The sequence below is a fragment of the Micropterus dolomieu genome, linkage group LG03, assembly GCF_021292245.1.
Source record: "Micropterus dolomieu isolate WLL.071019.BEF.003 ecotype Adirondacks linkage group LG03, ASM2129224v1, whole genome shotgun sequence".
NCBI classification, from domain to species: domain Eukaryota; kingdom Metazoa; phylum Chordata; class Actinopteri; order Centrarchiformes; family Centrarchidae; genus Micropterus; species Micropterus dolomieu.
Window position 1 is genome coordinate 12,927,970 of NC_060152.1, and position 15,189 is coordinate 12,943,158.

At 40.3% G+C, this 15,189-nt stretch overlaps 2 protein-coding genes across 5 annotated transcripts; both read right to left on the reverse strand.

Annotated features, from left to right (window-relative positions):
• Window positions 1-440: 440 nt before the first annotated feature.
• On the reverse strand, window positions 441-3,130 carry cdca3 (cell division cycle associated 3). 2 transcript variants are annotated; one of them, XM_046046158.1, is made up of 6 exons: window positions 2,988-3,130; window positions 2,218-2,368; window positions 1,987-2,107; window positions 964-1,899; window positions 820-887; window positions 441-709 (listed from the first exon to the last, which is right to left on the reverse strand). In XM_046046158.1, exons 2-6 carry the CDS (start codon window positions 2,347-2,349, stop codon window positions 617-619), a joined length of 1,350 nt encoding a protein of 449 aa, XP_045902114.1. In that variant the 5' UTR covers window positions 2,350-2,368; window positions 2,988-3,130; the 3' UTR covers window positions 441-616. The 2 variants fall into 2 exon arrangements, with proteins under 2 accessions (XP_045902114.1, XP_045902115.1); XM_046046159.1 differs by having other exon boundaries at window positions 2,218-2,372; window positions 2,988-3,065.
• Window positions 3,131-3,945: 815 nt separating this feature from the next.
• On the reverse strand, window positions 3,946-14,928 carry pex5 (peroxisomal biogenesis factor 5). Of its 3 annotated transcripts, none has more exons than XM_046044581.1 (16): window positions 14,689-14,928; window positions 12,273-12,429; window positions 12,099-12,137; window positions 11,799-11,916; window positions 11,523-11,669; window positions 11,212-11,296; window positions 10,614-10,704; window positions 10,204-10,326; window positions 8,682-8,765; window positions 8,271-8,390; window positions 7,987-8,130; window positions 7,726-7,796; window positions 6,925-7,146; window positions 6,630-6,795; window positions 6,372-6,529; window positions 3,946-5,185 (listed from the first exon to the last, which is right to left on the reverse strand). In XM_046044581.1, the coding sequence occupies exons 2-16, from the start codon at window positions 12,384-12,386 to the stop codon at window positions 4,939-4,941; spliced, it is 1,929 nt and encodes a 642-aa protein (XP_045900537.1). In that variant the 5' UTR covers window positions 12,387-12,429; window positions 14,689-14,928; the 3' UTR covers window positions 3,946-4,938. The 3 variants fall into 3 exon arrangements, with proteins under 3 accessions (XP_045900537.1, XP_045900536.1, XP_045900538.1); XM_046044580.1 differs by having other exon boundaries at window positions 14,694-14,927; XM_046044582.1 differs by lacking the exon at window positions 10,204-10,326 and having other exon boundaries at window positions 14,694-14,927.
• Between the last annotated feature and the right edge of the window lie 261 nt (window positions 14,929-15,189).

Below are 15,189 nucleotides of genomic sequence, written 5' to 3' on the forward strand. Positions count from 1 at the left end.
CTTGCCGCTTCCAGTAGCAGCATTTAACGTTACTTAACGTTTACTGAGGCGCGTCAGGGGAGGATGTGATTGGATGATGACCGGTGTCTGTGATCATTGTCAAGCGTCGTGATCAGCACTGCTGCATCAGTCTGTGGTTAGATCAGAGTAGTAGTAAAAAACGGGACAAGGGGGGGTCATGTATGAGACGAGTCAATTAGGCCTAATACAAGGGATATCCCGGCTAATACGGGACAGTTGGCAACCCTAGGTATGAAAATGTCAAAGCCAGGTGCAAGGCAGTAGCAATTTAACAAAATTGACAAAAATAGTGTTTAGCTTTTATTCCGTTTGTGCAGAGACTAAAAATTTTACATAATAAGTGTAGAAAAAAAAAATGTTATAAAAAGTATCAGGAGAAAAAAAAAAAAAAAAAAGGAGAGAAACAATGGCAAAACTAGTTCAAAGCTTAACAAGGCAAATAATTTTATTTATATTTACAAAAAGACAAAACAGTCTGGAAACAGTTGAAGTAAAATACACAGACACAAAGTCAGTTTAAGAAGAAAGCTGTACACAAAAGAGCTTGTTTAGAGTTATAAAAGTGGCAGGATTCTATACAAGCTGCTGCAGTGAATCATCTATTCTCCTTATCCAGAGACACTGCCAGCACTCTGCGGTCCATCGGTCCAAATCTCTGCTTCTCTGGGGTGGACACCTTCAGCTTCATCTGGGAAGGTGGGAGAACACATAAGCTCAGCTATTTCTGTGTTAAATTAAGTTTCAGTAAACAAGAAGAGTAGGTATCACTAGCAGTATGTGCATGCTTATAAAAAGTACCTGACGACATTGGTCACCGGGCGAGTTGGTCTCCTTAAGGATCTGCAGTGGGGAGCGGCCTTCAGTACCTTGAAAAGAAAGGAAACTTCAAGCAAAAACCTCTTGTTGTCATACATAACGAGAAGCCACAGATGTTCTACAAACCTTTCTGCTTCACTTTTCCAGACTGTCCCTTGTTTTCATTGATTACTTTCTTCACGGCCACACGGACAGCAAGAGGAGAGGAGCCTCCTTTTCCACCGTGCCCCTGCACTCCTCTAGCTCTTAGCCCAGTGGTGATAAAACCTTTGCCCAACCACTGTGGCTTAAACACCACTTGACTGGGGCTCTTTGAGTCAAAGGTGGGGCAGCGGATGCCGGTGCAGAGCTGTGGCTGCTCTAGGCTGGCAGCAGTGGGTGGCTCTGATGGAGCGGCTGCAGGAGGCAAAGACGATTCTTTAACAAGCTCCTTTGGTTCCTCAGATGTCATTTGCTCTGCTTCCTTTGACTGTGCAGGGGACACCTGAGCTGGGGAATCATCTGAATCCGTAGGTAGGGAGGGCTCAACAGGGGACTCTGGTTCAACAGTGACAGAAGGAAGGGCATAAGAGTGATCCACACCATCCCCGAGTGGCTCCACTTCCACACTAGGCACAGGGGATGAAGTACTGTCACGGTGCACCTCAGCGAATATCTGGGATGAGGTTGCTCCCTCATGGCAAGTTATCAGGCTCATGCTCAGTCTCTTGTGAAGAGGAGACTCTCTTGCTTCTTCAGCCTCCTCCAGGCTAATGTCTGCCTCAGTTTCTATCTCCACCTCCACTTGGGGATTCTCAAGAAGCACAAAGGGGCTCGAGTTAACCACACTTTGGAGAGTGGGCAGTTCAGGGGTGGCCAGGAGGTTAGCGTGCTCAGCCAAGGAGCCGAAGTTGTTGAAGGTCTGGGTGCTCAGGAGGGGCTCAGTGGAAGCCAACTCTTCGCCCTTGAAGGCGTCCCCCTCCACTGCATTATTGAAGAGTTTCTTAGGGGCTTCAGGGACTTTGCCTTCAGACTCATTGTGGAAGAGCATGCCCAGACGGCGAGCGAATGACCCAACTGTCGCTGTAGGAGCAAATGGCAGATCCTCATGTTATAGGGTATTTTGCAGGTGAAAAAAGCAAAGCTGAAAGTTATTCTTCAAATAGTTACCTCTCATGACTTCTCTGGCAGGGGTGCGTGTAATGCCGACAGTAGGTGAGCGGGGATCAGTGAACGCCAGTGGACACTCACTTTTCACCTCACCAACAGCTTTAGACACAAGCCCTCCAACCTAGGAAACATATTTGGTACGGTTATCTTGTTTTTAAATGCCCCCCCTCCCACTCACATAATACACAAACCTCTTAGTGTGTCTTGTAAGAAATCAGCCAGGTAACGTACCTGAATGGGTGTACGATCTATTCCAGTTGAAGGAGAGCGTGGATCTATTATATGACTGACTCGGCTGTTTTTGATGGCTGGTTCTGGTTTTATTGGTGCAGACACACCCATCTTGCTCTCACTGGATCCCATGATGCTTATTTAAGGTTAACTGGCTCACGGGTAAATAGAACAGAACAGTTTTCTACCACATCAAGATAATAAAAGCAACACAAGAACACAAAACATGATAGATAGAGAGGCTCTCCAGTCAACTGTAAGAGTTAGTATCACGTGTGTGTGAACTGTAAAAAAATACAGTTCCATATAAACAAGATAAAGTAAGCATAAAATACTGAAACAAAACTGTTTGATTTGTAGCTCATTTTTATTATTCAGCTAAATGAGTGCCTATAAGTTAACGTTACATTATGACACAGAACTAACTTTTGGAACATAATTTCACCTGGTAAGTTACAACATTTATAACTTACATAACACGAGTTCAAGTTAGAGTAGCTTGTTTACATAAGCTACTTGCATTACTTAGTCTATGTCTCGATATATCAATGGTTAGCTGAATATTAAACATATGGCTAGCAAGATAACAACAAGCTAGCTTAGCTAAGTCAAGATCTGTTAGCGTGAAGTTTCCCCATTTCATTCTTAAAATCTGGTGAAGTTGGAACATTGAGGCAGTAAACGTGACCATAATGAGTTCAGACTGCACTAACGTTATTTTAACCGACATCATCCATGGTGGAGAGTTTCAGATATATTCTCTGGCTTACCTTTGTACGAGGCGAAGAATCAGGCGTGCGGCTAGTCCTCCTTTCACTTATTCCTCACTTGGTACAAGCAGAAAGGGGAAACACACGACTTTTAAAACATTTAAATGGCGGGGTTGCGTGCGTGTTATTTTTAAATGAACCAATCAGCGTGCGCGTTGTCTCCGTCTCCTCGGCGCTGATTGGCTTACAGCACGGCGTTCTACAACTGGGCGTGGCGTTTTGCTAATAACAAATTTGAAAGTTGAATTAAATACATCTTTTGTTTTTCACAACTGGGGGAAAAAAGTAACTGTGGAGCAATCCCCCTGAAACACGCCTCTCCTTATTCAAACTGCCTAAGGGAAATACAAGATTTAATAAAGGGATACTTTTTAGGGACATAACAAGCACAAGAATAAATCATGAATTATCTGTGGAAATGCATCTTGAAAAAGTCGCAGTTTAATTTTTTAACAGTTTAACGTTTACTGCATAGTGTTTAGTTATAATCAGAGCCCTTTCTAAAGGACTCTAAAGGTTATAATCATGCAAATTTCAACAGCTAATATAAATATATTTGCATAAAACCGATGCATTTATAAAATACAAGTAAATACAAATAATCAAAAGCTCATTAATCAAGATAATTACAATTATTCTTTCATTACTTTATTCTCTTTAAAGATATAAATACATTAATTTTAAAATAGACACATTTCCTGGATTTACGGTTTACATTTTATGATCAGTTCAATTTAAAGAAAATTTAACAAATACTCAAAACACAAGTACAGTTTCTTACATTATCATTATTCATGGCAGGAAATAATTTAGATTTATATTCTTATTGCATGCCTTTCCAACTTTGAAATTCATTCTGCCATCTGTTATATAACAGTCTTTTCAGTTCTGCATATTTTTTGTCACAGAAGCCAAGTCACTTTGTTCATTGATTCAGAAATGGGAAAAACAAACCAGATGTTTGGAATCAAAGCTTTATTGCTGAATATTATATTAAACATTGCAGTCAGGATTTAACTAGCCTGAAAACAATTATAGTGCAACAATTATGTTACAATACACAATATGGCATGTAGCATTATTTTACAATGAAGCAAATTGTTTTACAAGAGCGATATGAAAAAGAGCTAGAGAGGGAGGAGCCCAGAGAAATCATCCTCAATGATATTACAATTATCCGATGCACGATTAATGTCCCCCACCCAACCCAAAACACACACACACACACACACACACACACACACACACACACCTTATCATAACAGTAACAGTCCTGCTGGTCGTCAGTTCATTATCCTGGCTGATAATTTAATGTTTTTGTAATTAATTAAGTAAAAAAAGACGGAAAGAAAAACAAACCGCTGTAGCACTTAGTGTTTGTACTCTGGACCAGCCTAATCCTTCTCTTTTGACGAAAAGCAGTACTCCTTTTAATGTCACAGCAATATTGTACCTTTAATCAAAATAACCATAGTGAGTACACAGTTGAATCAACAACCTGCTGTTAAGAAAGACTGTAAGAGCATTGAGTGTAATGATAAACTCAACCGTCCACATTGCTGCTTACTGAATACAGAACGGCGTCACTCATAATTTATCTTCATTGAGAACAGATTTAAAATCAACAAAAGTGACATTTCATTAAACCCAGTTCTCCTGATTAACCAAATAGGTGGAAAGATGAGCACCATCAAACATATAAGATACAGTGACTTTATTACTGCTGGCTGCATCTTCCAGGTAGAGATTAATACTGCAATATTTGATAGAAGCCATTTACGCACACATGAACAAAAGATGATGTCTCTAGGATGGTGGATAATTCACAGTGTCTTCCTCCTTTGTTTTTCTGAAACCGTTACCACTCCAATTCTTCCCCGCTTCAGTCACCCAAACATTTCCCTCCCAGTGAAACACACTCACACTCAATAAGCTCCCCCCTGGCTGGTCTTCATTCAGTCCCACCGTCCACCTCCCTCTGGCAGAAGTGAGCCAGCAATGTGTCCAAGTCCCGACGGTCAGCAGCAGCGTACAGAGAGCTCTCTCCCATCATGCTGAGAGCCATGCGCAGGGTGGACCAGATGTTGTCGGACATCATGGTGGCTGCTGCCCCTCCAGGCCCCCTTGCAGCTCTCGCTCCGTCCCCGGCAGCCTGGCGCTGTAGAGATAGAGCTTCGAGGAAGTGTTCCACTGCCTCTCTGAGAATAAAAGGAAAAGAAAGCAGGACAGGATGAACAACAGTTAATTTTAGCTAAAGTAACCAGAACCATATTTACATGAGTTTCTGATATTAATCAAAAATAAATTAATACAGCTTAATAGTTGAAGCAATATATAATAACTGTATAATGTAATTATCAAATACAACAATCAAATTAAGGTACTTTTCTGAGAAAGGTGTTATCTACCTTATTATTAGTAACACCACCACTCACTCAGCTACAGCCCCCAAAATGACCATAAATTACCTTATTCTCCCACCTCTCTGAAACATTTTCAACAAAACCTGAGCAACCTTCATAAAAGTCAGTATTTTTTGTGTTGTGATTTATTGCTGAATTAAACAGCATTGTTTTTAGCTAGTTGCACCTAATAAACTGGCAACTGAGTGTATTTTACAAAACTGCTGTTGCCATCTAGTGGAAGGAAAAGCAACTGCATTGCATCAGGGTTAGGTACAACAAGAAAGCACAATCAAGTCCAATTAAAAGTAACACAAGTATTAAGATAATTTGCTGGTATTGAATTAGAAACGAACAAAAGAAAAACATGATAGTATTTTTTTCTCTGAAAAAAACTAAAGCAAAGTGATTTTGTTAAACCTGAAAGTAGTTTTTTTCTTTAACACTGTGTGTTGCAGCCTCTACAAAGAAATACCTGATCAAAACAACTACATCTTTTATCAAATAATCAAACCCACTTCAAAAACTTCAAAGTCTGACAACCTGTCCAGGGCATACTTAATGGTAATTTCACACATTTTACACAAAGATATACAGTATATTAGCTTATGTTTGGGACCATCCATCCCAGTATTTGTTTTGTATTGTGTCTGAAAGTGGTGTAAATCATTAATGGAATCAATCTAATGTAACAGCAAGCAGTCAGTGTAAACGTGGTAACTGCAACCAAAAAAATATCCCCTTTAAAAGGTTCAGAGTGTAATATTTAGGAGGATCTATTTACAGAAATGCAATACAATAAACATAACTATATTTTCAGTGGTTCATAAAGACCTGACATAATGAACAGTTATATGTTTTTATTACCATAGAATGAGCCATTTCTACCTACATAACCGTCGGTTAGGTCATTTTTGGTTAAAATGATAAATTTGATTTCAATCAAAATACACATCTACAAACCAAAGGATTCCTCCCTCACCTGTGTGCACCCAGGTTGACACAGCTGATTCCCAAGTTGTAGCGACTGCGGACGAAACCAGGCTGCAGCTCCAGAGCTCTCCTGTAGGCGGCCACTGCCTCCTCTGAGCGGCTCCCATTGGCGAGTGTGGCGCCCAACTTATTCCACAGCAGGTAGTCCTGATTGAAACAAAAGGGGGGAAAAAAAGACAGAGCTCAGAAACAGAGCATGCACTGTAAAGACAGACATTAGTATCTCTGGATTTGCTTCTACACTAACCTGTGGTGTGACAGAGAGAGCAGCGCTGAAACAGTCCACCGCCTTGTCGTACTCCCCGCTGAGGTTAAAGAGAACTCCCAGACCACACTGCAGCTGGGGGTCCACCTGAGCGGGGTCAGAGTTCGCTGCATGCAGGAACAGGGACTGGACATCAGTAAATAAAGATCTGTACAGGGGGGAAAAAAGAAAAAGAAAGAGGAAAACACAAAGACAGTCAGAAGAATTTGATACAATATGTTAAACATTTTTAGATTTACTAAATGTCTGTTTTATTCTGAATGTGTGTGATACTCACTCTGGCAGCAGTGACCCGAACCTCTCCCTCTCCTTCTCCCTTTCTCTGGCGCCATCCTTTTGCCGTTCACGCTCATTCTGCTCCCACACAGAACGGTATTTTGGGTTGTGCTTTAGCCAGTCACGGAGAGTCTCACAGGCCTGCCTGTGCAGCGATTCGTTAGTGAAACTGACAGCCAACGCCATCAGAGCAGTCAGGTTGTCTTTCTTCAGCTCTATACATCTGATGACAGAAGACAGGCAATGAGAAGAGAAAAAAGTCAAAAGGGAATTGCATTATCTTGTTGTTAAACAATGACATGCTTTTAATTGAGAGAGAAAATGTTAGAAATTGTCAAATACTTGATTATTAGTGTCATATTTTACAATTAGTCAAGTACAATATCTAACATTTAGTTTTGGTGTTAGAGCTTTAGCTGAACCCATGCAAAGACGGAAAACTGGAAAACGTGGTGACTGTAGACACAAAAAACTGAGCTGGAAGATCACCATGCACTCATATTAACAGGAGAGAATCAATTTCCATGACTGACTCATTTTGCTTTTCATCCAACTATGTAAATTTTGTCATGAACATTTACTCAAAAGAGAAAAGCAGTGTGAGCCTATACAAGTGAATCAGGACTAATTCCAGAATAGGTATAGATAATAATATATCAAAACGTTTACGATTTCCAAACAATGTCTACAAAGAAAAGAGGTGACACTACTTGTATGCTGTGATGTGTTATTAAATACAAGGCATTTGTCGTGCATCTGAAGGGACGGTTTATACAAGCATTTTGCAATTCTGATGTCCGACCTGTGGAGGGCGCTGATGGCAGCAAATTCTTGCTCATTCTCTGCCTGACAGGTTCCCAGATATTGCCAAGCCTGAAATTTAATGAAAAGAAATTAACATGTAGCACAGAATCATTACAATAAAATTATGTGGGGAAACAAACATGAGTCAAATTACAAGTAAGGAGACTTCCTGGATTGTTTTTAAATCTATTAATAAGAGGGTGAAAAAAATTGGAGACTGAAAAAATGGAAATGAAACCACATGCTGGAGGAGTCTCACCAGCTGGTTGTCTGGTTCTCTCTGTACAGCACTTTCAAAGAACCGTACAGCACCCGGGATGTCCCCTGCCTCCATCCTCTTCACTCCCTCTGACAAAGGGTCCGGGTGCAATAAGTAGGGGTTGTCCTCTTCAAACTGATACCCCTGGGACAAACACAAGGAAAACACGGACGCTGCTGAGAGTAGTTCTATGTGTACTGTTTTAACAAAGGACGGTCGTCATGAAAAGCAATGTAAACAGATCCTTCTCAGCAGATGCCTGTTCTGAACAGGTTGACAGGTACCTTGTCATAAGAACTGCTGAGTAGCTGATCGAAGTCAGACAGCCAGGGATGGCTCTCTGCATCCCTCTTAGCCATCTCCTCCCACTCCTGCTGCAGCTTCTCCCAGAAATCCACATCACTCTGACAAAATGACAGATACACATCATTACTTCACAGTCTCCTCACATCACACATCATCATGTATTATAGGCATGTTTGACCTTTTTGATTGATGGTGTTTCGTAGACAGTGCTTTTAAAAAAACAACAACAACAACACAGGATTAAGTTACTTTATCAAGGGCATGTTGATGCAAATTGTTTAGGCAAGTTTCAAACTTCAATTTTCCAGGACACCGTGTGATCTTACCTGTACATTTCAACTGCTCCCAATTAAAATACAGTACTTTCAGCTCATTGGTTATCGTCTCACCTCCACTGCAGCTTTAGCTTCTTGGAAATCCGGCCCTGACGCGGTGAACTGATCTACCCAGGCTTCAGCCGACTCCTCTGACACCTGAAGAGCAATGACAGTGATGCATGAGTCGGCACGTGCTGTCTATGAAACATGTTATATTAGAGCTGAGGATGGGGACATTAAAACAGGAAAAATATGGAGGGAAGTGAATGGAAAGGAGGAAAAGATGAAAGAAGAAACAACACATAAAAAAAGCTAATTTTCTCCTACTTACTTACATTTATTCCTAATTATATACTGACTTTTCAACAGCAGCAAAATCTTTAAATTCTGAATACATCTTACTGTTTATTTGTAGGACAAAAAACTCTAAGCGCAAATAGTAGCAAAATTTAAATATAGCAACAACTGCTGCTAAAAATAAAAATACCTATCGCTGCCAAGACCACAGAGGTCCTACCTGCCTGACGACCTTGGCCCACTGCTCTGCTTGTTTAGCTTTAACTTTTTCAATCTTCTTATTCCTCTCTGGGGGTTCCAAGGGAAGACTACCACCTCCCGTCTCCATCAGGAACTACGGCAGGAGGCGAGGAGGGGTGGCGGTGGGGAATGGGGCAATGTTTTGAGGAGGGAGCGGTTGGTGAGGTGGTTTTTTTTGGAGGGGTGGGCGGAGGAGTAATTTTAAGTAGTAGGAGGAGTAGATGAATGGTGGTTATTAATTGAGGGAATGGCAAGCCGAGAGTTTGAAGGCAGGTCAAAAAATGGGAAAAGTACAAGTGAAAGTTAAGCAGATATTAATCAGAAACAGGACTGAGAGCTACACATGCACATTATAAAATGGAAGCCCATTTCTGCCAAATTTTAACTCACCAAGTCAAAATTATGAAATACATTTATGTAATAATAATAAGTTGAAGTTTTGACATAATATCTTATAATTTTGACTTAGTGAGTTAAAACTTTACCTTATCTCATAATTTTGACCATCTCATTATGGTGAGTATTTCTTTAATCTTTAGCCTTTTTTTTTAAATCTCATTTTTAAACTATTTCCATTTTCTTGGTGAAAATCTGCTTCCATAGTATTATACTTTCAGGGGGAAATCTAGTTAAATCCAAAAAAAATGTTTTTCATAAAGACCTGACATAATGAACAGTTATATGTTTTTTAATCTTTTCTGCCAGAACTGAACAGTCAAAGAACTGAGTCAAGATGGGAATAACCAGAGCTTGATTATACACATACATAGAAATGCATGAGAATATATAACTAAATGCATAAGAGGGGAAGCAGATAATAGGAGCCCTGACTTTGCAGAACAAATTCCATCTGCAATGCTGCACAGCCTTGAGCTTCATATTACAGGGAGAGAAGTGGCTGCTTTTGGTTACATTTGTGGAAAATGTTACTCTGCATCAGATGCTGGGGTGATGAGTCACTAGACATAGCCTATACTGTGCAAAAGTGAACCAATGTGCTTCCCCAATGTACTCCCAATTGCAACCATCCCCCTCCTCAGTGGGCAGTGACTCGTACCTGGTTGAGGGTGGAGGCCCAGTTCTGAGCCTCCTCGGCCTGAGCTTTATCTGTGAGCTGTTTGTCTGTTCTGCTCTCCACTGTCACACTGCCCTCGCCAATCTGCCTAATGAATTGCAGGAACTAAACAACAACAACAACAACAAAAAAAGCCATTGCCATTACTAATTGCTCAGGTTCATACTAATATACTGCTAGTTTATTTCTAAAGCAACAACTTTCTTTCTAACTAAGATAACAACCTTGAAAAACCACAAAAAAACTAAAGTCATCAACATTATCACTGCTTCCAAGGAACAAAATGTTAAAGAAAAAGAGAAAGGATATGGTGATAGATATGTTAAAAAGGAATGACGTATGGTATAAAAAGGATCCACTTGCTGTCAAGTACAGATTAAGTCGCTGCTCACCTCTGTGTTTTGTAACTTGGGGTCATCAACCTTTGCGACGAGCTCATTGGCCGTCTGCCTCAGCTCGTCTCCTGGTTGATACTCCTTTGTCCTGTCAGATTAACAAAAAAACTGTCAGTATTATACTCTAAATTATAAGATAAGACGGAACTGTTGATTTTATTCTACATATATAAGCTGGAACAAATCAAAGGCTGTACTTTGTATTGTTGTGCAAGTGAGTTATTTTGACGTCAGTGCGATATGTTGAGGATTAGACATCTGTAATGCTGACATTCTATCCATTAGCTTTCACTTCTTGCTCAGATGCTTCATTGCCTTTTGACAGGGCTTTTCTTTGGATGAGCTTAACATCAGACAAGACATGTTTGAAAATTTTTAATTCAACAGACACATCCATTCAACAAGAAGACGAGAATACCATCAAGGTCCATACATGCATTCAAATCTGCTCTCCTTTGTCTACCTGTGCCCCTGTTCTCTTTTACTCCCCCATAAGTGTCTTGCCTATGCTTCACTGGAGTAGCTTTTTATATAAGCCATTTTGCATCTGCATGCTTTCAACACTCTATCCATGTCTCCCATCCCTTGTTCTAACCATTCATTCTCCTTGTCTCCCAGGTCTCCCAGCCACAACTTCTCCTCCGACTGCTCTAGATACTCCTCTGCCCAGCGTCCAGGATCTGGAGCAGGGGGGGAAAAAAAACATAAATAGCACAGCAGAGAGGCACATTGTAAAAATCACAAACAATGCAAAAATAAAAGGATTTATCCATGGTAAGTTTGCTCTGATGTCAGTAAAAACTGATGACTGATGACTCCAGAAAAATGCGCATTAAGCAAAGTGTGCGTTTCAAGAGTGAAACACACATTTTGCATGAAAGAGAAGCTATAACAAACTCAAGCTACCTGCAGCCTCAGCAATAAATTCCCTCGTCCAATCAGCATCTGCTGCATCACCAAGAGCGGTGAGCCCTGGTGCAGAGGCAGAGTCGGGACCCGAGAGGAACTCGGCTGCCCAGTCACCAGAGAGGGCCAACGCTGCCACATCTGGAGCTGTGACATGGAAATATGTGGTGCTTAAAAGGCTGAAAACTGTTTGTGAGCAGCCATACAAACACTAAAGAAAATACATGTCGCTGGTATGTAAAATAAAATAAAAATAATAATTATAATCAAGTGTACCTCTTTGTGGAGCTTGTCTGTAATTCTGCTGGTCAATCTGCTGCATTTCCTCCAACAGCTGACCCATGTCAAATGTGTGTGGGGGTCGTGGGGGTGCCTGAAGGAACTCATTCACCAGCTGAAGCAAAAATAAAAACATGTTACTACAGCTAATAAAGATCCTTCTACTTTTCAGACACTATGCTAAGAAATGTCACCAAGTATACACAGAGCCACACACCTGGAGCTTTTATTTAACATGTTACAGCACATCACAGTCAGAACAATGTGCTGAATATGTAAAGGAATGTAAGCACTGACCTCTTCTTCAGTTGCAATTTCAATGGCAGTGGGGGGAATCTGAAAAAAAGAAGGAAAAAACGAGGTTACAAAACAACTACTGCCATGTCTGTTGTCAAGCAGACTTTGTAGGAAGATTTTCAGCTGATAAATTCAGCTATTTGAACTACTAATGAATATCTACAAATTACTCACTGTAGGTGTTGAGCGGTGCCGCCATGCCCCCCCCTCCTTGGTCATGTGACTGGTCAACTTCATGAGGGGATTGGCTCCCCCACATTCTGCCTCCACCAACTCCCGCATCGCCATGGCAACACAAGGATGAAGCAAACCCAATCAGACCACCTGAGAACTGAAAAGAGGATGAATAGATGCATTATTCTTTTTTGTTTTGGACAGTTCAATTCAGTCTGTGTTCAAGGAAGTTAATGGCATCATATTTTTTAGGCATTTTTTAGGCTATTCACTGAAGTACAGCATTGGATCACTCAATAGTGTTGATAAATTCAAGAACATCCTAAAGGTTAACTGCACAGTATTGGGTTTAATTCCCAAATGAAGAGGACAGCAGTTCAGGCCCCCACCTACAAATTATACAAAAATAAAATGAAGCATTCTGCACAAATAAACTTGCCTCTGTAGAATTGCCCTGCCAACATGAAAAGCTTTTTATCTTCAAAAAAAAGTTAAAAATGCAAGACGCAAGACCTGTGACATTTGGCAACTTTAAATATTCAACCTTAAAGGATGTTTTAATTCAGCACCAAAAAATATTATACACACTTATTAATGCAGGTAATCTTTCTTACTGTTGTGTACAAATATCCCTAAAAACATTTCTTCATGTTTCTGAACCCGTTAAGGGCTGACAGGCCACGCAAGGTGAAATCTTGAGGGTGTTCACACAGCACACATAGTCACGTAACAACATTCAAGCTCCATCTGCTGTTTTCCGTCTCATTTCTCAGCTTAGAGTGAACCATTAATAATGTGGATATGATGGCCCGGCAGGCACAGGCATTTACTGCATATTTCACTCAGCCAGTCTGGTAACTTTACATAATTTTAGTTTTGAACGACAATCAGAAAAAGACAGCATTTAAAGATATCACCATAAAATCACAGACTATGATTTGTATCACACAAGGCTGGGTATAGAACTTAAATACTTCTTTGGTTTGACCAAAAGAAATATGTGCATAGCTCCAATTATATAAAAAAAAGCTGCTCTCTAATGGTCTGGTCATCTTGTTAACTTATTGTTAGATTTGATATTTCCTCATTTAAATAATTTAATTAATTTCAGACTATTATTTTAGGCAATATTCTTGTACTCTTCTCTTGAAACATTTACCAATTTGGCTTATTTTGATCAATTCAATAAAATGTTTTGTAGAAAGAATTATTTATATTTCCTAGTGAGCTGCTCAACAAATGACTTGACATTTTGGTATTGGTGCCAAAACTCTACATATCAGGACTAGTATAAAAACAATACAGCCAAAAAAATAAATAAATAAAACAAAATAAAACACAACCCACCATCAATATTAAGTCCTGCTTTGTCTTTATTTATCTGATGATCACTCACCTGATCCTCCAAAAGCAAATCAATAAAAATCCTCCTACAATGATGTAGTCCCTTATACTGTGAATGACTGAATGTGGTCCATGAGAAAACTCTGCTGCTCAACTCACTGACCTATATCCAGGCCCAGGGATGAACAGCTGACAAATTGTTGTACATGCTGGCCTACTCAACTTCTCTAACCCCCCTGGAGGAATACGTAATGGTAACAATTTCCATAATGAAATGTCAGGAATAGAAATTTAATTAATTAAATTCTACTTCACTCCACTCTGTTCTACTATAGCAGTGTTCACCTAAAAAACACACAAGAGAGTCCATTCTACAGTTGCACAGCTCATCGCTCTGATGGTCTAGACAATAGGTTTAAGAATATTTTATTCCAACTGATTCAAACAGCTGCTGTATGATGATTAGGGTCAAAGTAAGAGGATTAGACAAAGATATTAATACACACACTATCACAGATAGGCCAGGGTGACACCTGCTTAATGTTACTTGCTCACTTATCTGTTACACATACCAAACCACAAGAAGGTTGTATTGTTTTGTCCTGCACAGTTACATATATTTCACTTGTATTGTGACTTTTTTTTTTCAGTCCTAGAAAATAATTAAACTATGCACACCTGAAAGCAACATTCAGGTGCTCCTACACATGTTTTAACTGTCTGACTGCTGTCATGTGTAAAATTAGTTAACTGACTGGGAGCAGTGAGTGTACAATGATAGCACTGTTATGCCCGAAGCTAACTGTAGGTTCAGCCAGAAACAGCAACGTTAGCTCGTTTAACATTACTCAACGTATCTCTTCTTATGTAGCCAACAGGCTGCTCATTAAATGGCAAGTCAAACGATGGAGATTTCAAGAATTAACGACTGGCTTTCAACGATAGTTGTGGAGTGTAGGAGTGTAGCTAGCGTTAGCTAACGGTGCTAGCTAGCTGCTGTCGGGCCAGTGCAGAGATCATTCCTGTTGTATGTAGCCACAGAGGCATCAACAGCGGGTAGCATGATGTTCACCTCACCGCCGAGAGCTGCTGCTGAAGCCGAAGCGACAGTCCCTCCTCTCCGGTCTGTCCTTTCCGTCTGATTTAATAAAGGTATCAGAACAAAAGCTGCCGCAGTGACAAACCTCCTGGTAATAACAGTCTCAAAGCAGCCGCCGTGAGTTATTAGCGCTCCTCTTTTATTTACCTTCTTCCTCCATGACCAACAAAACCCCTCACCGATTGCTTGGAGTGTCTCGTACGACGATGTTGTATTCTCAAACGGTCTTACGTAAGAAGATAAGGACGAAAAACAGAGCGTAAGCTAATGAAACGGACAGAGACGTACGTTTTGTTTCACGTAAAAAAAACTATCCCGCAGAGATAAAAGTCCAGAAATCAGGAGCGTGGTTGCCAGCTGCAAGAAAACCCGAAGATAAAACGTTAATTGCCTATAAATTCTCAGTAAAATGTAGAATTTCTATACTTTCTGTATACACATGCAATGTGTGTGTACCCTTGTCTTAAATGAGAA